Source organism: Rhinoderma darwinii, chromosome 13, assembly GCF_050947455.1.
Source record: "Rhinoderma darwinii isolate aRhiDar2 chromosome 13, aRhiDar2.hap1, whole genome shotgun sequence".
NCBI classification, from domain to species: Eukaryota; Metazoa; Chordata; class Amphibia; order Anura; family Rhinodermatidae; genus Rhinoderma; species Rhinoderma darwinii.
In genome coordinates this window covers 50,491,714-50,516,733 of record NC_134699.1, presented here as the reverse complement: position 1 = coordinate 50,516,733, position 25,020 = coordinate 50,491,714, and the positions used below count along the sequence as shown (strand labels likewise).

The 25,020-nt window shown below is 43.5% G+C and overlaps 1 protein-coding gene and 1 long non-coding RNA gene across 4 annotated transcripts in view; one reads left to right on the top strand and one right to left on the bottom strand.

Moving 5' to 3' along the window:
* Positions 1 to 25,020, bottom strand: part of LOC142666571 (uncharacterized) — a 56,298-nt gene that overhangs the window by 30,256 nt on the left and 1,022 nt on the right. The gene's annotated exons all lie outside the window — the stretch shown is intronic.
* CBX8 (chromobox 8) overlaps positions 19,171 to 25,020 on the top strand; it is a 69,895-nt gene continuing 64,045 nt past the window's right edge. For all 3 annotated transcript variants that reach the window (XM_075846671.1, XM_075846672.1, XM_075846670.1), the window contains exon 1: positions 19,171 to 19,272. In XM_075846671.1, the coding sequence (XP_075702786.1) occupies positions 19,186 to 19,272 (87 nt within the window). In that variant the 5' untranslated portion in view covers positions 19,171 to 19,185. The remainder of the gene's footprint in view (positions 19,273 to 25,020) is intronic.

Here is a 25,020-nt window from a genome sequence, read left to right as displayed (position 1 = left end):
TTATTCAAAATCCCTTTTACCATGTACAAATCTCCCACTTTACCAGCACCAAAGCAACCCCAGACCATCACATTACCTCCACCATGCTTGACAGATGGCGTCAGGCACTCTTCCAGCATCTTTTCAGTTGTTCTGCGTCTCACAAATGTTCTTCTGTGTGATCCAAACACCTCAAACTTTGATTCGTCTGTCCATAACACTTTTTTCCAATCTTCCTCTGTCCAATGTCTGTGTGCTTTTGCCCATATTAATCTTTTCCTTTTATTAACCAGTCTCAGATATGCCTTTTTCTTTGCCACTCTGCCTTGAAGGCCAGCATCCAGGAGTCGCATCTTCACTGTAGACGTTGACACTGGCGTTTTGCAGGTTTCTATTTAATGAAGCTGCCAGTTGAGGACCTGTGAGGCGTCTATTTCTCAAACTAGAGACTCTAATGTACTTGTCTTGTTGCTCAGTTGTGCAGCGGGGCCTCCCACTTCTCTTTCTACTCTGGTTAGAGCCTGTGTGTGCTGTCCTCTGAAGGGAGTAGTACACACCGTTGTAGGAAATCTTCAGTTTCTTGGCAATTTCTCGCATGGAATAGCCTTCATTTCTACGAACAAGAATAGACTTTCGAGTTTCAAATGAAAGCTCTCTTTTTCTAGCCATTTTGAGAGTTTAATCGAACCCACAAATGTAATGCTCCAGATTCTCAACTAGATCAAAGGAAGGTCAGTTTTATAGCTCCTCTAAACAGAAAAACTGTTTACAGCGGTGCTAATATAATTGCACAAGGGTTTTCAAGTGTTTTCTAATCATCCATTAGCCTTCTAACACAGTTAGCAAACACAATGTACCATTAGAACACTGGAGTGATGGTTGCTGGAAATGGGCCTCTATACACCTATGTAGATATTGCATTAAAAAACAGATGTTTGCAGCTAGAATAGTCATTTAGCACATTAACAATGTATAGAGTGGATTTCTGATTAATTTAATGTTATCTTCATTTTAAAAAAAACTGTGCTTTTCTTTCAAAAATAAGGAAATTTCTAAGTGACCCTAAACTTTTGAACGGTAGTGTACATATGCATGGTATAGCACAGCCTTTAACCCCTTCCCGCTCCTTGACGTACTATTACGTCATGGCAGCTGTATCGTTCGCGCTCCATGCCGTAATAGTACGTCTCGGGAGTAACGGCCGTTTCGGCCGTCCTCCCGACACATACAGGAGCTGTGACACTGCTGTCTTGTTTAGCAGCTGTCACAGCTCCTACAGCGGGGACCGATCGCTGTGTCCCCGCTGATTAACCCCTTAAAAGCCGCGTTCTATAGAGATCGCGGCTTTTTAGGGGTTAAGCTGCCATCGCCGGCCTGCTACGCGATAGCGGCCGGCGATGGTGACTATGGCAACCGGACACCAAACAATGGCGTCCGGCTATGCCATAGACGGAAGCCTAGTGGGTCCTGACAACGTCAGGACCCACTATGCTTGCTGTCAGTGAGTAGCTGACAGTTCTAATACACTGCACTACGCATGTAGTGCAGTGTATTAGAATAGCGATCAGAGCCTCCTGCCCTCATGTCCCCTAGTGGGACAAAGTAATAAAGTAAAAAAAAAGTTAAAAAAAGATGTGTAAAAATAAGAAAATAAAAGTTTTAAAAGTAATAAAAGTAAAAGTCCCACTTTTTCCCTTATCAGTCCTTTATTATTAATAAAAATATATAAACAAACAAATAAACTATACATAATTGGTATCGCCGCGTCCGTAACGGCCTGAGCTACAAAATTTTTTTGTTATTTATCCCGCACGGTGAACGCCGTAAAAAAAAATATTAATAAACCGTACCACAATCACAATTGTTTGGTCACTTCACCTCCCAAAAAATGGAATAAAAAGAGATCAAAAAGTCGCATGTACCTAAAAATGGTACTGATGGAAAATACAGTTCGTTACGCAAAAAATAAGTCCTCGCACGGCTTTATTGATTGAAAAATAAAAACGTTATGGCTCTTAGAATAAGGCAACACAAAAAGTGAATGATTGTTTACAAAACGTATTTTATTGTGCAAACGCCATAAGACATAAAAAAAAACTATAAACATCTGGTATCGCCGTGATCGTATCGCCCCGCAGAATAAAGTGAATGTGTCATTTATAGCGCACGGTGAACGCTGTAAAAAAAAAAGTATACAAAAACAATAGTAGAATTGCTGTTTATTAGTCACCACGCCACCTAAAAATGGAATAAAAACTGATCAAAAAGCCGCATGCACCCCAAGAAAACTACAATGGATTCCTCAAGGGGTCTAGTTTCCAAATTGGGGTCACTTTTGGGGGGTTTCCAATGTTTTGGCACCACAAGACCTCTTCAAACCGGACATGGTGCCTAATAAAAAAGAGGGCTCAAAATCCGCTAGGTGCTCCTTTGCTTCGGAGGCCGGTGCTTCAGTCCATTACCGCCCGAGAGCCACATGTGGGATATTTCTCTAAACTGCAGAATCTGGGCAATAAGTATTGAGTTGCGTTTCTCTGATAAATCCTTTTGTGTTATAAAAAAAATGGTATAAAAAGAGTAAATTTCACCTCTACTTTGCTCTAAATTTCTGTGAAACACCTAAAGGGTTCATAAACTTTCTACATGCTGTTGTGAATACTTTGAGGGGTCTAGTTTCTAAAATGGGGTGTTTGATAGGGGTTTCTAATATATGGGCCCCTCAAAGCAACTTCAGAAATGAACTGGAACCTAAAAAAATAAATAAATGAGGCAATACTTCGCTTCTTACATTATACTGATAATGAGCCGTGCCCACTCCGAGATGACCCCAGTTTTGACCGTTTGTATAAACGGAGACCCCTATTAGACCGTTCCAGTGCCCGGTTTTCCCAAGCATACACCCCCGAGAAGTGTTTTTCTATTGATGAGTCCCTGGTACATTTTAAAGGGAGGGTTCAATTCCGCCAGTACCTGCCGGGTAAGAGGGCAAGGTATGGCGTGAAGATGTATAAGCTGTGAGAGTGCATCAGGGTATACCTACAGGTTTAGGATATATGAAGGAAAGGCCACCCCCAAACCAGACTGCATCCTGGACTACAATAGGTACATGGGAGGGATGGACTTGTCAAATCAAGTCCTGAAGCCCTACAGCGCCATGCGGTGTGGTATAAGAAGCTGGCCGGGCACATCATACAGATGGCTTTGTACAATGCGTATGTGCTACGTCGATGTGCAGGCCAGAGGGGAACTTTCCTGGAATTTCAAGATCTAATCTTTAGGGACCAGGAAGGGGGGGCACCCAGTACTTCTGGAAGCGAGGCCACACGCATCGTACCAGGGCAACACTTTCCAGGAGAAGGTCCCCAAACCGGTGGAAAGGGAAAGAGTCAAAAGAGGTGCAGAGTCTGCTATAAGAGGGGGATAAGGAAGAACACAATATACCAATGTGACACGTGTCCCGAAAAACCAGGGCTCTGTATAAAAGATTGTTTTAAAATGTATCATACATCCCTTGATTTTTAATTTACCCTGATGCACTCCGCACAGCTTACCCCCCTCATCTTTCCCTTCTGAGCCCTGCCGTATGCCCAGGCAGCTGATAACAGCCACATGTAGGGTATTGTCGTACCCAGGAGAACCCACATTACAATTTAAGGGGTGTATATCTCCGGTGGCGCATGCTGGGCACACTATATTGGACACTGAAATGGCATATACATATATAAAATTGCAAATCTCACACTGCACCATCTGCTGCGCATTATCTTTTACACAGTACCTGTGGGGTCAAAATGCTCACTACACCTCTAGATGAATGTCTTAAGGGGTGTAGTTTTTAAAATGGGGTCACTTCTCGGGGGTTTCAACTGTACTGGTACCTCAGGGGCTTCTGCACACATGACTTAGCACCAGAAAAGCTCCAGTAGGCCAAATGGTGGTCCTTTCCTTCTGAGCCCTCCCATGGGCCCAAAGGGCAGTTTATCACCACAAATGGGGTATTGCCGCACTAAGGACAAATTGGGCAACAAAATGGGGTATGTTGTTCCTTGTGAAAATAAGAAATTTTGATCAAAAATGACATCTTATTGGAAAAAATATCATTTTTTTCATTTCACAGCCCAATTCAAATAGGTGCTGTGAAAAAACTGTGCGGTCAAAATTATAACAAAAACCATAAATGAATTCCTTGAGGGGTGTAGTTTCCAAAATGGGGTCACTTCTGGTGGGTTTCCATTGCTTTGATACCTCTGGGGCTCTGCAAATGCAACATGGCACCCGAAAACCAATCCAGCAAAATCTGGACTCCAACAAACACATAGCGCTCCTTTCCGTCTGAGCCCTCCCATGGGCCCAAACGGCAGTTTATCACCACAAATGGGGTATTGCCGCACTAAGGACAAATTGGGCAACAAAATGGGGTATGTTGTTCCCTGTGAAAATAAGAAATTTTGATCAAAAATGACATCTTATTGGAAAAAAAATAATTTTTTTCATTTCACAGCCCAATTCAAATAGGTGCTGTGAAAAACCTGTGCGGTCAAAATGATAACAAAAACCATAAATGAATTCCTTGAGGGGTGTAGTTTCCAAAATGGGGTCACTTCGGGTGGGTTTCCATTGCTTTGATACCTCTGGGGCTCTGCAAATGCGACATGGCACCCGAAAACCAATCCAGCAAAATCTGGACTCCAACAAACACATAGCGCTCCTTTCCTTCTGAGCCCTCCCATGGGCCCAAACGGCAGTTTATCACCACAAATGGGGTATTGCCGCACTAAGGACAAATTGGGCAACAAAATGGGGTATGTTGTTCCCTGTGAAAATAAGAAAATTTGATCAAAAATGACATTTTATTGGAAAAAATATCATTTTTTTCATTTCACAGCCCAATTCAAATAGGTGCTGTGAAAAAACTGTGCGGTCAAAATGATAACAAAAACCATAAATGAATTCCTTGAGGGGTGTAATTTCCAAAATGGGGTCACTTCTGGTGGGTTTCCATTGTTTTGATACCTCAACGCCTCTTCAAACCTGGCATGCTGCCTAAAATATATTCTAATAAAAAAGAGGCCTCAAAATGCACTAGGTGCTTCTTTGCTTCTAGGGCTTGTGTTTTAGTCCACGAGCGCAGTAGGGCCACATGTGGGACATTTCTAAAAACTGCAGAATCTGGACAATACATATTTAGTAGTGTTTCTCTGGTAAAACCTTCTCTGTTACTAAAAAAAAATTGAATAAAATTGAAATTCAGCAGAAAAAATGAAATTTGCAAATTTCATTTCCACTTTGCTTTAATTCCTGTGAAATGCCTGAAGGGTTAAAAAACTTTCTATATGCTGTTTTGAATACTTTGAGGGGTCTAGTTTTTAAAATGGGGTGTTTTATGGGGGTTTCTAATACATAGGCCCCTCAAATCCACTTCAGAACTGAACTGGCACCTTCAAAAAAAGGCTTTTGAAATTTTCTTAAGAATATGAGAAATTGCTGTTTATGTTCTAAACCTTGTAACGTCCAAGAAAAATAAAATAATGTTCAAAAAACGATGCCAATCTAAAGTAGACATATGGGAAATGTGAACTAGTAACTATTTTGGGTGGTATAACCGTCTGTTTTTCAAGCAGATGCATTTAAATTCTAAAAAATGCTATTTTTTGTAAATTTTCTCTAAATATTGCAATTTTTCACAAATAAAGACTGAATATATCGACCAAATTTTACCACGAACATGAAGCCCAAAGTGTCACGAGAAAACAATCTCAGAATCGCTTGGATAGGTTTAAGCATTCCGACGTTATTACCACATAAAGTGAAATATGTCAGATTTGAAAAATGGGCTCTGAGCCTTAAGGCCCAAACTAGGCTGCGTCCTTAAGGGGTTAAAGCTGTTCCACGCAGCAAAACAAAAGTGTTGGGTGTATGGGGGTCTATGTATCCATTTATCAGTCAGGAGCTTTCGCGCCACATACAGTAAACTGATAGAAATACCAGGGTGTGAAAGACGCCTTAGAAGCTTCCGCTGCAGAAAAACAAAAATAATGACCAAAATAGTGCAGCATGCGGCAAATATTGTCCAGTAAAACGCCGAGCAGCAAGTGGTAGGGGTGCACTGAAGAGGATTTTGAATGTTTATATGTGGCAGGGGCCACAGATGGTGGCAGAGGCTCTGTGGGAGGAGGGGAGAGGGGCATAGGAGGCAGAGGTTAAGTGGGGGCCCAGAGGCAAGAGTGTAGGTGAAAGCTGGGCCGTATTTAGTTGATGCTACCCTAGGCACTTTAAATGCTCATGCCGCCTATAACTCCTGAAGTTACGGCAACAGGGTAGCTCACTGCCATTGCAGCTCCAGCACTGGCCACCAGAAACGTAAGTGTAATAATTTCTTTGCTTTTGTGTTAATAATTATTTTTTGGTGTTTTACAGTTTGGGTTGTTAAACTACCTCGATTACAGTGTTTTTTTTTTTATTCTCAATAAAATGGTTAACAAGCAGTGTTTTTTTTTATTTCAATAAAATATATTTTTTTAACTTTATCACTACTGCCTTAGTAATGGCCGCTGGCTGATCGACAGCGTCCATTACTAAGGATGGGGCCAGGCCTTTCCACCGACTAACACCCATTATTACCCCGTTATCCACCGCCACCAGGGGTACTGGGAAGAGCCAGGTACGATCCAGTACCTGACCATCTGCAGTGATGGTCGGGCACTGGGGTGGCCACAGGCTGGTGTAAGTAGGCTGGGAAAGCCCAAAAGTCGTAGCCTTTCTGATTGATGATGATGATGATGCTTAGTTCTGAAAAATGGGGTTGACCCCACGTCATTTTTTTTTTTCTGATTATACATTTACATGGACGTGGGGTTCCCATTTTTCATAACCAGCCAGATGCAGCAGCAGGGTGGGAAAGGCCATGGTATTTGGGCTTTCCCAGCCTAATACTACCAGCATGCAGCCACCCCATTACACAACCATCACTACAGATGGTTGGGTACTGGATCGTACCTGGCTCTCCCCGATACCCCTGGTGGCAGTGGATACCGGGGTAATAATGAGGGGGGGGTTAGTGTTAGCCTCCGCACCAGCTAACACTAAGCCCCTCCATAGTAATGGATGCGGACAGTCACAGCGACCGTTACTAAGGCAGTAGTAATATAGTTAAAAACAAATATTAAAAAAATGTATTTGATTGAAATAAAAAAAACACCCACACAACCCGTGTTAACCATTTTATTGAGAATAAAAAAAACACTGTCTTTGAAGTAGTCTTCAAAGCCGAAATAGTCCAACAACTTAACCTGTCAAAAAAAATACAAAAAATAATCAGTAACACATAAAAGCAAAAACTATTATACTTCCCTTTCCTGGGTCCAGCGATGGAGCGATGGGAAACTTGTGATGTCACTGCCCATATATGGATAGTGACGTCAGGAGTAGGGATGCACGGTGCATCGAAACTTCGATACTGTTTCGATACTGTGCATCCCTAAACGGTTCGATACCGCTATTTCCTGTATTTCGATACTGAGCTGTGCAGCCGCACAGCTCAGTATAGTAACACATGAATGTATGGGAGCGCGGCTGCGGCTGTGTAATTCAGCCACAGCCCCGCTCCTTATTCATGATAAGTTCGCGGGGTCAGGATGATGCGATGCGGCCAGCGCTGCACTAATGAGCGGCCGCACTGAAGACAGAACATGGCGGGCACACTGCAAAACCCCCATGTTCTGTCCTCAGTGCCTGAACTGCCGCTCATTAGTGCAGCGCCGGCCGCACCTCCTCATGCTGACCGCGCGCGCACTTCCTGTCAGGAGCGGGGCAATGGCTGTATTACACAGCCGCAGCCCCGCTCTATAACGGCGGAGATCAGAGAAACCTCATCTCCACCCTTATTCTCCTGAATGCTGCGATCACAGCTGACTGCAGCATTCAGGAGAAAATTAGCAGGGGGGATGCCCCTGGATCGCGTCACAGGGAATTCCTGTGACGCGTTCGAGGGCCATACCATATATGGGCACACAGCCCAGGGTCTATTGACGGACCCCAGGGCTGTCTTACCATATTTCATGTGGTTAGGACATACCCAAGTATGTCCTAACAACTGCCTGTGTACTATCCGTCCACAGGCTAATGTACTGGCACATATCTGATATATGTCAGTACATTAAAGTTTAAAAATAAAGTAAAAACAAAGTATTGTTAAAATTTAAAAAAAATAAACATTCACCTTTTTTTACAATAAACATTAAAATAAGTCTCAATACATAAAATATTCACACATTCAGTAATGGCGCGCACAACTATTTTTTTGCATCATTTATGATGTGTACGCTGTAAAAAAATGAAATAAACACGGCTTTCATTCACTTATTAATGTGAAGCGCGAGGTGCGATGAATTTAACCTCCATGTGCCTCACATTAATAGTAATTAACCCCATCATGTACCTCACACATTAACCCATTATGACTGAGAAACAGGATGGGATTAATTACTATTAATGTGAGGCGTGTTCAAAATTCATCACACGTCGCGCCTCACATCAGAAAACGTAAGAATTTTTTTAAATAAATCTGTTGGCAAAAGTATCGAAATTGGTATCGAAATCGCAATACTAAACGAAGTATCGGTATCGAAGTCCAAATTCTGGTATCGTGACATCCCTAGTCAGGAGCAGTGCTGGAGTCCCCGAGCAGAGTGCTAGTACAGGCTCTGACCCAGGACTACGGTCCAGGGAAAGCTCCTGACTTCACTGTATATATATGGACAGTGATGTCAGAGTCCCCAGGCAGAGCACTAATAGAGGCTCTGCCCCAGGATTCCAGCCCTGGGAAAACTCAGATATGGACAGTGACGTCAGGAGCAGTGCTGGAGTCCCCGGGCACAGGACTAGCTGATGCTCTGCTCGGGGACTTCAGGCCGCGTGAATAGCCCCATTGGGGATAACAGGTTTTAATACAGCCGTGTGGTGGCCGTTAAACTGCTGTGTAAATAGAGCCTTAAAAGGGGTTTTCCCATAAGGGACATTTAAAAATGTCAGATAGATGACAGTCCCACCTCTGGGACACGCACCTCTCTCTAGTACGGGGCTCCCTAAACCTTATTCTATCTTTTTCTGCTCCCGATGCCTCCTGGCCACTTCCTGACTATATGGTCAGGATTTAAGAAAACAGTGTAGCTCGCTGAGCTACGCTGCTTCCGTAAGTCCCATAGTAGTGAATGGCAGTTAGGGAAGCAGCGTAGCATGCGAGCTATGCTTTTTCCCGTAACCACTATTCAGTTCTATGGGACTTACGGAAACAACATAGCTCAGCGAGCTACGCTGATTTCATAACTCCCGACCATATAGTCAGGGAGTGGCCAGGAGGCAGCCGGAGTAGAAAGAGGTAGAACAGGGTTTAGGGAGCCCCGTACTAGAGATAGGTGCAGGTCCCAGAGGTGGGACTCTCATCTATCGGACATTTATGACATATCATGTGGATATGTCATAAGTGTCTCTGATGGGAAAAGTCTTTTAAGGGTGCACTGAACAAAATAAGCTGTTTCACTAGGGTTGCACGATGCATCAAAATTTCGATACGGTTTTGATACCGTGCACCCACAAACTGTCTAATACCGGTTTTTCATGTATTTCAATACTAAGTCGCGCAGCCACGCAACTAAGTATAGTAACACATAAATGTAGTTAGAGCGGGGCTGCGGCTGTGTAATACAGCCATTGCCCTGCCAGAGTCCTGACAAGTGTGTGCGCGGTCAGTGTGATGTGACCAGCGCCGCACTAATGATTGGTGGCACTGAAGAGAGAACACGGCAGGCACACTACAAAACACCCCCATGTTCAGTCTTCAGTGCCTGCGCCGCCGCTCATACGTGCAGCGCCGTCTGCATCACATCATGCTAATCGCGCGCACTTCTTATTGTCAGGAGGGGGTCAATGGCTGTATTACACAGCCGCAGCCCCACTAACGGCAGAGATCAGAGAAACCTCATCTCCGCCACTATTCCCTTAACCAGTTAGTGACCGCCAATACGCCTTTTAACGGCGGCCACTAACGGGCTTTATTCTGATGCATGTGCCTTTTTACGGCACTGCATCAGGATAAAGTAAACAGAGCAGGGAGTGTCAAATCTCCCCGCTCTCAGCTGCTAGAGCAGACATGGGCAAACTACGGCCCGCGGGCCACATACGGCCCGTTAGGCTTTTTAATCCGGCCCGCCGAACTTGTCCAAATAATAGTAAAAACCTCCTTTTTTTTCCCCTTTCCCTGCAATGCCCACGTTTTCCCAATAGATGGCGCACTCAAAACACATTGACCGTTGTTAACCCCTTAACGCCGAAGGACGGATATATCCGTCCTCAGCAGCTGCTAGTTCGCGCAGGAGGACGGATATATCCGTCCTGTGATCGCGCGGGTACTGACAGTTTACCCACGCGATCAGCGGCAGGAGCACGGCTGTTATACACAGCCTGGCTCCTGCTGCAACTGCCGGAATCGAAGCACGCGCCGATTCCGGCAGTTTAACCCATTAAATGCCGCTGTCAACAGTGACAGCGGCATTTAATGTGTTTGACAGAGGGGGGAACTCCCTCTGTCTCCCGATCGGCGCCCCCGCAAACAAATCGCGGGTCGCCGTCGGGTTTCCATGACAGCCGGGGGTCTAACAAAGACCCCCAGGTCTGTCTTCAGCATCTGCCTGTTAGGCGATGCCAGAGGCATGACCTAACAGGTTGCCTGTCAGTTTTACACTGACAGGCAATAATGCTTTGGTATACGAAGTATACCAAAGCATTATATATGCGATCGGCACATCGCATAGTGAAGTCCCCTGGTGGGACTAAAAAAAAAAAAGTAAAACCGTTAAATAAAGTTTGTGAAAAAAAAAATAAAAAAAATTACAGTCAAAGTCAAATAAAACTACTTTTTTGCCCCAAAAAGTGGTTTTATTTAATAAAACGGTCAAAACAAATCACACATACACATATATGGTATCCCCGCGATCGTAACAACTTGACCAATAAAATGAACACATTAATTAAACCGCCGGATGAACGGCGTCCAAAGAAAACGCAAAAAACAACGGCAAAATTCTCTCTTTTCTCCCATTCCCCCCATAAAAAATAAAATAAAAGTTCATCTATAAGTCCTATGTACCCCAAAATAGTACTAATGAAAACTACACATTGTCCCGCAAAAATCAATCCCACGTACGGCCACATCGACGGAAAAATAAAAAAATTACGCCTCTTGGAACGCGGCGATGCAAAAACAAGTAATTTTTTTCTAAAAGGGTTTTTATTGTGCAAACGTAGAAAAAACATATAAAACCTTTACACATTTGGTATCCCTGTAATCGTGCCGACCCATAGAATAAAGTTAACATGTTATTTACGCTGCATAGTAAACGGCGTAAATTTATAACGTGAAAATTAATGCTGGAATAGCTGCTTATTTTCAATTCTCTCCTAAAATAAAGTTAATAAAAGTTAATCAATATGTTATAAGCATCTAAAAATGGTACAATTACAAAATACAACTCGTCCCGGAAAAAACAAGCCCTTATACGGCTATGTCGACGGAATAAAAAAAGAGTTACGACTCTTGGAATGCGACCGTGGAAAAACAAAAAATAATCCTTGGTCATTAACGTGCAAAATGGCCCGGTCATTAAGGGGTTAATGTGGCGCGTATTTCTCTTTATTTCACTTTAATTTTCACTTCGTTTCACGTCACCATTAAGCCCTTCGGTTTTCAAAGAGTACAATATCTACCGTCACTTTGCCACGAAGCATGCAAACTATGCTAGCAAGCAGTCAACACAAGAACGGGCGGCTACTGCTCAGAGGTTGGCAGCTAATTTACAGAGTCAACAGAACTTTTTTCTTGATAAATCACAGTGCGTATGTTATTTTAATCTATTTACATTTCCTCCTCCCAGTATCTGCGAAATAGTATGTAAATGCCATATCTTGCATATTCCTTGAGACAAATTTATTAACTGATAAGGGCTATTTTTCACATTTGAAAGACAGTTAATAAATTGGGTTGTAGTGTTCTTACTGTGCTATGAGGTTTGCACACACTACATTTAATGCTTTAGTATATCCGGCCCAAACACTCCCTCCAAATGCTCCTGGCCCGGCCCCTCTGTCAAATTTTAGAACCCATTGTGGCCCGCGAGTCAAAAAGTTTGCCCACCCCTGTGCTAGAGGCAGCTGAGGGCTGGGAGCGTCCCTGCTCTGCCGGGTGAGATCGATATAAGTATCGATCTCACCCGTTTAACCCTTCAGATGCGGTGCGCAATAGCATGCACCGCATCTGAGTGGTTTTGGAGAGAGGGAGGGAGCTCCCTCTCTCCCCCACCGACACCCGGCGATACGATCGCCGAGTGTCTGTGTCTCTAATGGCAGCCGGGGGCCTAATAAAGGCCCCCAGGTCTGCCTGGAGTGAATGCCTGCTAGATCATGCCGGAGGCATGACCTAGCAGATGCCTGGCCGTTTTAAACGGACAGGCAGTAATACACTGCAATACAAAAGTATTGCAGTGTATTACAATAGCGATCGGAGAATCGCATATTATAGTCCCCTAGTGGGACTAGTAAAAAAGTAAAAAAAAGTTTAATAAAGTTAATGAAAAAAAAATGTGAAAAAAAATGAAAAACCCAGCTTTTCTCCTTACACAATGCTTTACTATTAAAAAAACAAAATAAAGTAAAAAAGTTACACATATTTGGTATTGCCGCGTCCGTAACGACCCCGACTATAAATCTATAACATTATTTAACCCGCACGGTGAACGTCGTAAAAAATGTAACAAAAAACTATGGGAAAATTGCTGTTTTCTGTGAATCCTGACTTTAAATTTTTTTTATAAAAAGTGATCAAAAAGTCGCATCTACTCCAAAATGGTACCAATAAAAACTACAAGTCTTCCCGCAAAAAAAAAGCCCTCATACAACCGCATTGGCGAAAAAATGAAAACGTTACGGCTCTTCAAAAATGGAGACACAAAAACAAATAATTTTGAAAAAAAAGCGTTTTTACTGTGTAAAAGTAGTAAAACATACAAAAACTATACAAATTTGGTATCGTTGCAATCGTAACAACACGCTGAATAAAGTTATGATGTTATTTATATCACACGGTAAACGCTGTTGATTTAAGACGCGAAAAAGAGTGGTGAAATTTCAGGTTTTTTTCTATTCCCCCCCAAAAAAAAAGTTTATAAAAGTTAATCAATAAATAATATGTCCCCCAAAATGGTGCTATTAAAAAGTACAACTTGTCCCGCAAAAAACAAGACCTTATACAGCTATGAGGACGCAAAAATAAAAAGGTTATAGCTCTTGGAATGCGACGATGGAAAAACGTAAAAAATGGCTTGGTCATTAAGGTCTAAAATAGGCTGGTCATTATGGGGTTAAATGCTGCGATCAAAGTGGACCGCAGCATTCAAGGGGAAATGAGAAGGGGATGCCCTTTGGATCGCGTCACAGGGAATCCCTATGACGCCCTCGAGGGACATTCCATACATGGGCAAACAGCCCAGGGTCCATTAAAGGACCCAAGAGCGGTCTGACCATGTTTCCTGTTAGGACATACCTAAGTATGTCCTAACAACTGCAAGTGTACTATCAGTATGTAGATATATGCCAGGACATTAAAGTTTAAAAATAAAAAAATAAAGTAATGTTAAATAAAAAGAAAAAAAAAAATACACATTTTTTACAATAAACATTAAAATAAGTCTGAATACATAAAATACACACATATTCGTTATCGTCGCGACCGTAACACATTTATGTTTACACAGTTATAAAATAAAAACTGCTTTCTTTCACTTATTAATGTGAGGGACGAGGGGTTATGAATTCTGAACCTCCACGTGCCTCACATTAATAGTAATTAACCCCATCATGTACCTCACACATTAACCCAATGTTGTCCATTAGGACTGGGGAACACGATGGGGTTAATTATTATAAGGCCTTATTAAAATTAACGTGTCCGCTTTGCGTGCGCAAAAAACGCTGCGTATATGGTGCGTGGCTGCGTGATTTTCACGCAGCCGGCATCATTATGACACTCTGTTTTGATGTTACAACACAGTAAAGAAGGAGGGGCTTTTAATGTTTGCCTTCACTTCTTTACCAACTGTAGCGCGAATCACACGCGTCACCCGTGCTTCCGTGTGCCGTGCGCGATTTGCACGCACCAGTTGACTTCAATGAGTGCGTACTGCGCGAAACACGGGCAAGTATAGGACAGGTTGGAAATTTTACGCAGCGGACATACGCTGCGTGAAAATCACGACCTGGCAGAATGGCCCCATTGACTTACATAAGTCCCTGCGACGCACGTGATTTCCACACACGTAGCATGGACGTAATACACGCTCGTCTGAATAATTCCTTAATGTGAGGCACATGGAGGTTCAAAATTCATCAAACCACGTGCCTTGGCAAAGTACCGTTTTGGTATCAAGAATCGCAATACTACACAAAGTATCGGTATCGAAGTCCAAATTCTGGCATCGTGACAACCCTAATAAATAAAAAAAATAATTATATATATATATATATATATATAATGTGTGTATATATTGTGTCTGTATATATATATATATATATATATATATATATATATATATTTTGTTGGGATCCAAAGGTGCATGTGGGATCGGATAGCATGCAAAACTGTTCTAGAGGTAGGCACACCTTAGCTGTGACAGTTTATTTGCAAATAAAGTATAACAACGTTTCACGCTTTACAGCAGAGGTCAACATTTAGTCTTTACTTCAGGTATTAAACCGTAACAAAGAAATACAGGTTTCTCTGGCCAGGAAAGTCCAGTCTTTAGTTAGAGTCTCAGGGTAAGGCCACACGGTGAGTCGTTTGACGCGGTTTTGTTGCGTTTAAGAAACGCATACGGTGAACTACATGCATTTTTTTGTCTCTGTAATGCTGCAGTCCTGTTGCGTTTTTAAAGGAAATAATTGATGGTCATTGTTTTCACACGTGTTGAAGTTTGTTAGGCGCTTCCTGTATATAGTTCATTACAATGCATTGCAGAACGGTTAGGGTGCGGCCACACGGTGCAGTCACGGTGCGTTTATGTTGCGTTTTTAAACTGCAGCAAGTCATTTTTCAATAGAAGCCAATGGTGATATTTTGGTTATAGACAGACTGCTGCTATTATATTACAATGTGTTTTTTGTGCAGTTATCTGGATCTTCATAATGTCTGACCGCATGCAGTTAATGACGGCGCTGCCAAAGTTGTTGCTGAACTGCTTGCGTTTTTGCTAAGGGTATGTTCACACGGCGGGGGTCCGTAACGGCTGAAATTACGGGGATGTTTCAGCCTGAAAACATCCCCGTAATTTCAGCCGTAACGGCATGTGCAGGCGCTTGAACGCCGCGTCAATTACGGCCGTAATTAGCGCTGCTATTCATTGGAGTCAATGAATAGCGGCTCCAATTACGGCCAAAGAAGTGACAGGTCACTTCTTTGACGCGGGCGTCTATTTACGCGCCGTCATTTGACAGCGGCGCGTAAATATACGCCTCGTGTGAACAGACAAACGTCTGCCCATTGCTTTCAATGGGCAGATGTTTGTCAGCGCTATTGAGGCGCTATTTTCGGGCGTAATTCGGGGCAAAAACGCCCGATTTACGTCCGTAAATAGGCCGTGTGAACATACCCTAACAGTTCTGCAATGCCTTGTAATGAACTACACTACCGTTCAAAAGTTTGGGGTCACCCAGACAATTTTGTGTTTTCCATGAAAATTCACACATATATAGTTAGGTTAGAAATAATGATTTTTATTTGAAATAATAATTTTCTCCTTCACACTTTGCTTTCGTCAAAGAATGCTCCATTTGCAGCAATTACAGCATTGTAGACCTTTGGCATTCTAGCTGTTAAAGGGGTATTCCGGAACTAAAAAATTACATTTATTTAAATAAAACAATGAAAATGATATAACTTTACAATGTACTTACGTTTCATCAGATGGCTGTAGCGTCGTATATCCTCCTCCGTCACCGCCCCCTTAGTGAAGCAAAATCTGCACTTCCTGTGCAGACCCGTCCATTTAGTCTTCTGCCTTGCTTCCGGTTTCCGGCTTTCACACTGTACGGTTACGTCACAAATGACGTAACCGTACCACGTGCTTCTTTATCTCAGAGCATGCGTGGTTAACACACTCCACCGCGCATGCTCTGTGAAATTATAACCCTTTATAAATTACCGACGGAATACGAAGTTGCGGGAATAACGGCCGTTTCGGCCGTCTTCCCGACAGGTGCAGGAGCTGTGACAGCTGCTGTCTCGTACAGAAGCTGCCGCAGCTCCTACAGCGGGGACCGATCGCTGTGTCCCCGCTGTCTAACCCCTTAAAAGCCGCGTTCAATAGAGATCGCGGCTTTTTAGGGGTTAAGTTACCATCGCCGGCCTGCTACACGATAGCGGCCGGCGATGGTTACTATGGCAACCGGACACCAAACAATGGCGTCCGGCTATGCCATCGACGGAAGCCTAATGGGTCCTGACAAAGTCAGGACACACTATGCTTGCTGTCAGTGAATAGCTGACAGTTCTAATACACTGCACTACGCATGTAGTGCAGAGTATTAGAATAGCGATCAGGGCCTCCTGCCCTCAAGTCCCCTTGTGGGACAAAGTAATAAAGTTAAAAAAAAAGATGTGTAAAAATAAGAAAATAAAAGTTAAAAAAAATCCCCTTTTTTCCCCTTATCAGTCCTTTTTTATTAATAAAAATATATAAATAAATAAAATATACATAATTGGTATCGCCGCGTCCGTAACGGCCTGAACTACAAAATTATCCCGCACGGTGAACGCCGTAAAAGAAAATAATAATAAACCGTACCACAATCACAATTGTTTGGTCACTTCACCTCCCAAAAAATTTATTAAAAATAGATCAAAAAGTCGCATGTACCTAAAAATGGTCCTGATCGAAACTACAGTTCGTTACGCAAAAAATAAGTCCTTGCACGGCTTTATTGATGGAAAAATAATAAAGTTCTTGCTCTTAGAATAAGGCAACACAAAAAGTGAATGATTTTTTACAAAACGTATTTTATTGTGCAAACGCCATAAGACAAAAGAACTATAAACATCTGGTATCACCGTAAGGCCGAGTTTACACGAGCGTGTGCATTTTGTGCAAGCAAAAAGCGCGGCGTTTTGCGTGCGCAAAAGGCAATTAACAGCTCCGTGTGTCAGCCCTTTATGATGCGCGGCTGCCTGGTTTTCGCGCAGCCGCCATCATTATGACACTCCGTTTGGATGTTTGTAAACAGAAAAGAACGTGGTGCTTTTCTGTTTTCATTCATCCTTTACAGTGCTGTTGCGCGAATCACGCGCGTCCCACGGAATTGCTTCCGTGCGACATGCGTGGTTTTCACCCACCCATTGACTTCAATGGGTGCGCGATGTGCGAACAGCGCACAAATATAGGACGTCGTGCGTTTCACGCAGCGGACATACGCTGCGTGAAAATCACGCACCTGTCTGCACGGCCCCATAGACTAACATAGGTCCCTGCGACGCGCGTTGCACGGACGTATAACACGCTCGTGTAAATGAGCCCTAATCGTATCGCCCCGCAGAATAAAGTGAATATGTCATTTATAGCGCACGGTGAACGCTGTAACAAAAATAGAATAAAAAAACAATAGTAGAATTGCTGTTTTTTTAGTCACCACGCCACCTAAAAATAGAATAAAAACTGATCAAAAAGCCGCATGCACCCCAAGAAAACTACAATGAATTCCTCAAGGGGTCTAGTTTCCAAAATGGGGGCACCTTTTGGGGGTTTCCACTGTTTTGGTACCAGAAGACCTCTTCAAACCGTTTAACCCCTTAATGACCGGGCCATTTTGCACGTTAATGACCAAGGATTATTTTTGTTTTTTTCACGGTCACATTCCAAGAGTCGTAACTTTTTTTTTATTCCGTCGACATAGCCGTATAAGGGCTTGTTTTTTGCAGGACGAGTTTTATTTTGTAATTCCACCATTTTTAGATGCTTATAACATATCGATTAACTTTTATTAACTTTATTTTAGGAGAGAATTGAAAATAAGCAGCTATTCCAGCATTGATTTTCACGTTATAAATTTACGCCATTTACTATGCAGCGTAAATAACATGTTAACTTTATTCTATGGCTCGGCACGGTTACGGGGATACCAAATATGTAAAGGTTTTATATGTTTCCTACGTTTGCACAATAAAAACCCTTTTAGAAAAAAATTACTTGTTTTTGCATCGCCGCATTCCAAGAGCCGTAACGTTTTTATTTTTCCGTCTATGTGGCCGTACGTGGGCTTGATTTTTGCGGGACAATGTGTAGTTTTCATTAGTACTATTTTGGGGTACATAGGACTTAGATTAATTTTTATTTAATTTTTTATGGTGGGAATGGGAGAAAAGAGCGAATTTTGCCGTTGTTTTTTTGGACGCCGTTCATCCAGCGGTTTAATTAATGTGTTAATTTTATTGTTCAAGTGGTTACGATCGCGGGGATACCATATATGTGTATGTGTGATTTGTTTTGACACTTTTACTTTAAAAAAACCACTTTTTGGGCAAAAAAAGGAGTTTTATTTGATTTTCACTGTAATTTTTTTTTTGTTTTTTCACCAACTTTATTTAACGGATTGACATTTTTTTTTAGTCCCACCAGGGGACTTCACTATGCGATGTGCCGATCGCATATATAATGCTTTGGTATACTTCGTATACCAAAGCATTATTGCCTGTCAGTATAAAACAGAGGGAGCTCCCTCCCTCTGTCAAACACATTAGATGCCGCTGTCACTATTGACAGCGGCATTTAATGGGTTAAACTGCCGGAATCGGAGCGCGCTTCGATTCCGGCAGTTGCAGCAGGAGCCAGGCTGTGTATAACAGCCGTGCTCCTGCCGCTGATCGTGTGGGTACACTGGCAGTACCCGCGCCACCACAGGACGGATATATCCCTCCTCCTGCGCGAACTAGCAGCTGCAGAGCACTGATATATCCGCCCTTCGGCGTTAAGAGGTTAAAAACGCAGATATCCAGTGATTTCAGCTTGTGCTATCAGTAATAGAATGAGAGCACCAAAATGAAGACTGAGATTGCAGAAGTTAGTAGAGCTGGGTGTAGTAGGCGGAGCAAGTGCACTGCTGCATGCACATTGCATGCTGGGACTAGAGCAGTGCATGCAGGGAGGAGAAACACAGGAAGAGAAGAGGAATGAACTTACTGAGCAAAACAAACCTCTCAAGGTAAACAATAGGGAGTAATGTTACTAAAACCATTTATTATCAAGAAAAAGCTAGTCAGAGTGCACTAATCTATTAATAGAGGAACATTGCATTGATTTAAAAAAAAAAAAAAGGATTGGAAAACCCCTTTAATTTGCTGAGGTAATCGGGAGAAATGTCACCCCATGCTTCCAGAAGCCCCTCCCACAAGTTGGATTGGCTTGATGGGCACTTCTTGCGTACCATACGGTCAAGCTGCTCCCACAACAGCTCTATGGGGTTGAGATCTGGTGACTGCGCTGGCCACTCCATTACAGATAGAATACCAGCTGCCTGCTTCTTCCCTAAATAGTGCTTGCATAATTTGGAGGTGTGCTTTGGGTCATTGTCCTGTTGTAGGATGAAATTGGCTCCAATCAAGCGCTGTCCACAGGGTATGGCATGGCATTGCAAAATGGAGTGATAGCCTTCTTTATTCAAAATCCCTTTTATCTTCTACAAATCTCCCACTTTACCAGCACCAAAGCAACCCCAGACCATCACATTACCTCCACCATGCTAGACAGATGGCGTCAGGCACTCTTCCAGCATCTTTTCAGTTGTTCTGCGTCTCACAAATGTTCTTCTGTGTGATCCAAACACCTCAAACTTCGATTCGTCTGTCCATAACACTTTTTTCCAATCTTCCTCTGTCCAATGTCTGTGTGCTTTTGCCCATATTAATCTTTTCCTTTTATTAGCCAGTCTCAGATATGGCTTTTTCTTTGCCACTCTGCCCTGAAGGCCAGCATCCCGAAGTCACCTCTTCACTGTAGACGTTGACACTGGCGTTTTGTGGGTACTATTTAATGAAGCTGCCAGTTGAGGACCTGTGAGGCGTCTATTTCTCAAACTAGAGATTCTAATGTACTTGTCTTGTTGCTCAGTTGTGCAGCGGGGCCTCCCACTTCTCTTTCTACTCTGGATAGAGCCTGTGTGTGCTCTCCTCTGAAGGGAGTAGTACACACCGTTGTAGGAAATCTTCCGTTTCTTGGCAATTTCTCGCATGGAATAGCCTTCATTTCTAAGAACAAGAATAGACTGTCGAGTTTCACATGAAAGCTCTCTTTTTCTAGCCATTTTGAGAGTTTAATCGAACCCACAAATGTAATGCTCCAGATTCTCAACTAGCTCAAAGGAAGGTCAGTTTTATAGCTCCTCTAAACAGCAAAACTGTTTACAGCGGTGCTAACATAATTGTACAAGGGTTTTCAAGTGTTTTCTAATCATCCATTAGCCTTGTAAGGCTTCATTCAGACGAATGGGATATACGTCCGTGCAACGCGCGTGATTTTCACGCGCGTTGCACGGACCTATATTAGTCTATGGGGCCGTGCAGACATGTGCATGATTTTTACACAGCGTTGGTCCGTTGCGCAAAAGTCACAACATGTCCGTTGTTTGGGCGTTTTTCACACATCACGCACCCATTGAAGTCAATGGGTGCGTGAAAACAACGCATGCCAAACAGAAGCACTTCCGTACGCACAGCGTTTTTCACGCAGCACTTGTTAACTCTATGTAAATGAGTTGAGACAACAGGTCCAAACAAGCATCAACCAGGAAGTGGATTTTCACTTTTGGGGGACATGCTTCATTTTCCCACCGACATCTGCTGCAATGCCTCGCGTGTGTGATGTGGAGAAGATGATCTGCCTGGTCCAGGAGAGGCCACTGTTCTGGGACACGCGTGCGGAGGCCTACCACGACCGCACGGGCAAGGAGGTCGCGTGGGATGAGGTCGCGCAGACCCTCTTCAGTGACGAGTGGGCTAAAGGCAGCACACGAGACCGCAAGAGCATTGGTAAGTACATTGGTTTATCTATGCCCTGTAAAACCCACATGCTGTAGTGTATCCTTGTGTTAACATGTTCCCAATGGCCAACGTTACGGCTGTGTCCCAGCATCAGTCAGCTTGTAGATCATGTATATTGGTGTGTAAGGGAATGGCAACGTTTACAACAAGTGTATATTTCGGGTATGGCACCTGGTGACAGTAGCATTTTGTTGTTTTGGTCCTTTCTACAGTTGATGATGTAAAAACCCGGTGGAGAAGCTGCCGGGATCAATTCCGCCGTGAAAATGTCGCTAGAGGCCGCAGTGGTGACGGGGCCACCAAAAAGAGGCGATACATTTACACTCAGCAGCTAAAGTTCCTGAAGGACATTATGGAAATGCGGCCGTAAGTAATGACTGTGCCTTGAAGACATGTCTGTGTTCACATGTCATGTCCCCATAATTGATGGTTTGTCCCTTGTGGCAATGTTACGAAGACGTGTACATTTTTGATTACAGATGGAGTGACAATCTTCTGGACACGGAAGAGGAGCCTGCCCATGAGGAGGCGAAAGCGCCACCAGAAGAAAATCCCTTGCTGCCCTTAACCCCTGAGGCGACAGCACCAGAACCTGCCCCACAGGCGTCCAGCCAACCCCAGGTGGCTCATGACGTTCCGGCTGAAAACACTGCAGCAGGCTGATCGGATCCCCAGCTGCCCAAGTGGACTCCCGGGTACTTGAGTACCTGCGTCGCTGCGGCGACACGGACGGCTGTGACGCTTTTGGCCGAAGCTTTGCCCCGCTTATCCGGCGAGTACCCACCAAAAGTATGGCGCGCCTCCAAGGCACGATCCTCAGCCTCATAGACGCGGCCACACCTCCGAACAACCCACGCCAGAACTTCCAGGCAATGGAGCATTGGCGTGGATTGGCCGAGACAGCGGTGCCGTGAAATGCACCTGTCCCTTCACAGGCTGCCCCCCCCTTGGCCCGGACAAACTTCCAACGCACATTGCCGACCCGCATGTCACCTGGTCCTGCGCCGATGCGGAACTGGCCTGTTCCAGCCTACAGCCGACCCGTGGTAAACGTTCCACACGGTCCACCTGTAGGCTACCACACGCAGCATCAGCACCACTATGCTGTTGAGGAACATCCTCGTAAGGGCCATGCGCAGCATAGTGGTGCTGAAATGGACAGCTACCACTCCCCGCCCCACCATTATCAGGAGTTGTAGTGCCGGTGACGCCGCACAGTTTTGCTGCCTAATTTCGTTCTTATTTGGGCCAAGGTTTCCACATTGTGCATCATGTTGGTGCGTTTGTTTGTTGTCCTATGTTTTAGGCTTTATTTTTGGCGCCATTACCCAATAAAGTGTGGTTTTGTGGAGCAACAAAAGTTTCTGAGTTTCCCCTCGATATATGTATTGTAACATGCTTTCCCAAACACGTCCCAAGGTAACGTTGCAACATGCTGCCCAGGGCCCAAGGTAGTTGCATGTCATTCTTGAGATCTTAGTTGATCTTTTGCGGTTTAGTTCGAAACAGCAACGACTTCTCCATCTGCGCTCCCAAAATCGCTGCGAAACCTTCCAGCATAGCAGCACACGGGCCAGCGGAGTCAGCGCCATAATTTGGCTTTTAGACGTCAACAAGGCAAGAAACACAATAAACTCCCCAAAATATTTTGCAAGGTGCAAAAAGGATGAGAACATGTGCTCACATCCAGCAGGTGTTTGAGAAGGGTGCCTTTTTGTAGGCTGCCCTCTCCATTACTCCACGCTGCGTTTCATTTACGCGTGTGAAAAACGCATGGCATACGCGTGTAAAAAACGCAGCCACGCAGCCATAACGCATGACACACGCAACAACGCACGCAAAACGTTGCGTTTTTTACGCTCGCAAAAATGCCACGCTCGTGTGAATCCAGCCTAACACAGTTAGCAAACACAATGTACCATTAGAACACTGGAGTGATGGTTGCTGGAAATGGGCCTCTATACACCTATGTAGATATTGCATTAAAAACCAGACGTTTGCAGCTAGAATAGTCATTTACCACATTAACAATGTATAGAGTGTATTTCTGATTAATTTAATGTTATCTTCATTGAAAAAAAACTGTGCTTTTCTTGCAAAAATAAGGACATTTCTAAGTGACCCTAAACTTTTGAACGGTAGTGTATATACAGGAAGCACCTAACAAACAATGACCATCAATTATTTCCTTTAACCCCTTCCCGACATTTGACTTATCCATACGCCAAAGTCGGGTAGGGGAAGTATGGAACAGGCTCACGGAGTGTACCCGCTCCATACGATGCGGGTGTCGGCTGTTTGTTACAGCCGACACTTGAGTAACGAGCAGCATCGCGCTCGAGCGCGATCCCGCTCGTTTAACTCGTTAAATGCTGCGGTCAATAGCGACCGCAGCATTTAAATCATTAGAAAGAGGGGGTGACCCCCTCTAACAGCTCATCACGCCCCCCGCAACGCAATCGCGGGGGTGCCATGGTTGCTATGACTGCCTGGGGGCCTAATGAAGGCCTCCGGCAGGGCTTAATAGATGCCTGTCAGAATCACGATATACTGCAAAACGTTAGTATTGCAGTAAATCGTGCAAGCGATCTAACGTTCGCTGGCTGAAGACCCCTAGGGGGACTAATAAAAAAAAGTAAAAATGAGTTAGAGTTTTTTTTTGTGTAAAAAAATAAAATTGAAAATTGAAAAGTTAAAAGTTAAAAAAAACCAAAACCTTTTCCCCCCTAGAGCATAGTAAAAAATAAAAATAAACATAATTGGTAACGCCGTAAAAATCTCCCACAAAAGATTATCAAACCATCGCATGTACCCCAAAATTGTATTATTAAAAACTACAGCTTATCCTGCAAAAAAATAAGCCCTTATACCATTTATGCAACAGAAAAATAAAAAATAAAAAGTTATGGCTCTCGGAATTTGGCAACACAAAATCAATTATTTTTTTACACTTAGGTTTTTACTTGTAAAATATAGGAAAAAAACCATATATATATATATATTTGGTATCACCGGAATTATATTGACCCACAGAATAAAGATAACATGTTGTTTTAATTGCACAGTGAATTCCGTAAAAACGGCGCGCAAAAAGCCATGGAGGAATCGCTGTTTTTTTCATTTTCTACCCCACAAATAATATTTTTCCCCGTTTCCTAGTACATTATATGGCACAATAAATGGTGCTACGAAAAACTACAACTCGTCCCGCAAAAAAAAAAAATCAAGCCCTCATAGGACTATATAGACGGAAAAATAAAAGATGTTATGGCTTTTGGAAGGTGGGGAGGAAAAAACGCAACAAAGCCGCGTCGACGACGCACCGTGTGGAGCCCTTGGCAAAAATGCAGCTCAGCAACAGCAATGGCATGGCGGTCATTAACTGCATGCAGTTGGGCATTATGAAGACGCAGTTAGCTGCACAAAAAACACAACGTAATATAATAGCAGCCGTCTGTCCATAACAAAAATTTCACCATTGACGTCTATTGAAAAATGACTTGCTGCAGTTTAAAAACGCAACATAACTGCACCGTGTGACCGCACCCTCATACAGGAGACCTTTTTCCTCTCAGGAGCAGTGCAGAGTGAGAGTCAGCAGCCAGTATCTCACACCTAATTAAACAGAGCAGCCTAGGTGGGATGTACCTGCTTCCAACAATTAACCCCTTTGGCTCCTGACAAAATACACACACACACACGCACGCACGCACGCACGCACGCACGCACGCACGCCTACCTACCGCCAGTTTTAGCATTACCCAAAATGTACCGCACAGAGGTCGGATTTACATGTCATTGGGGTGCTAGATTAATGTGAGTCTCGTGTGTGTGTGTGTTGACATGCTCCTTTTTTTTTACGTGGCATCTTTTTACGCGCCGTTTTTTAAAACAGCGGCGTAAAAAAACGCCCC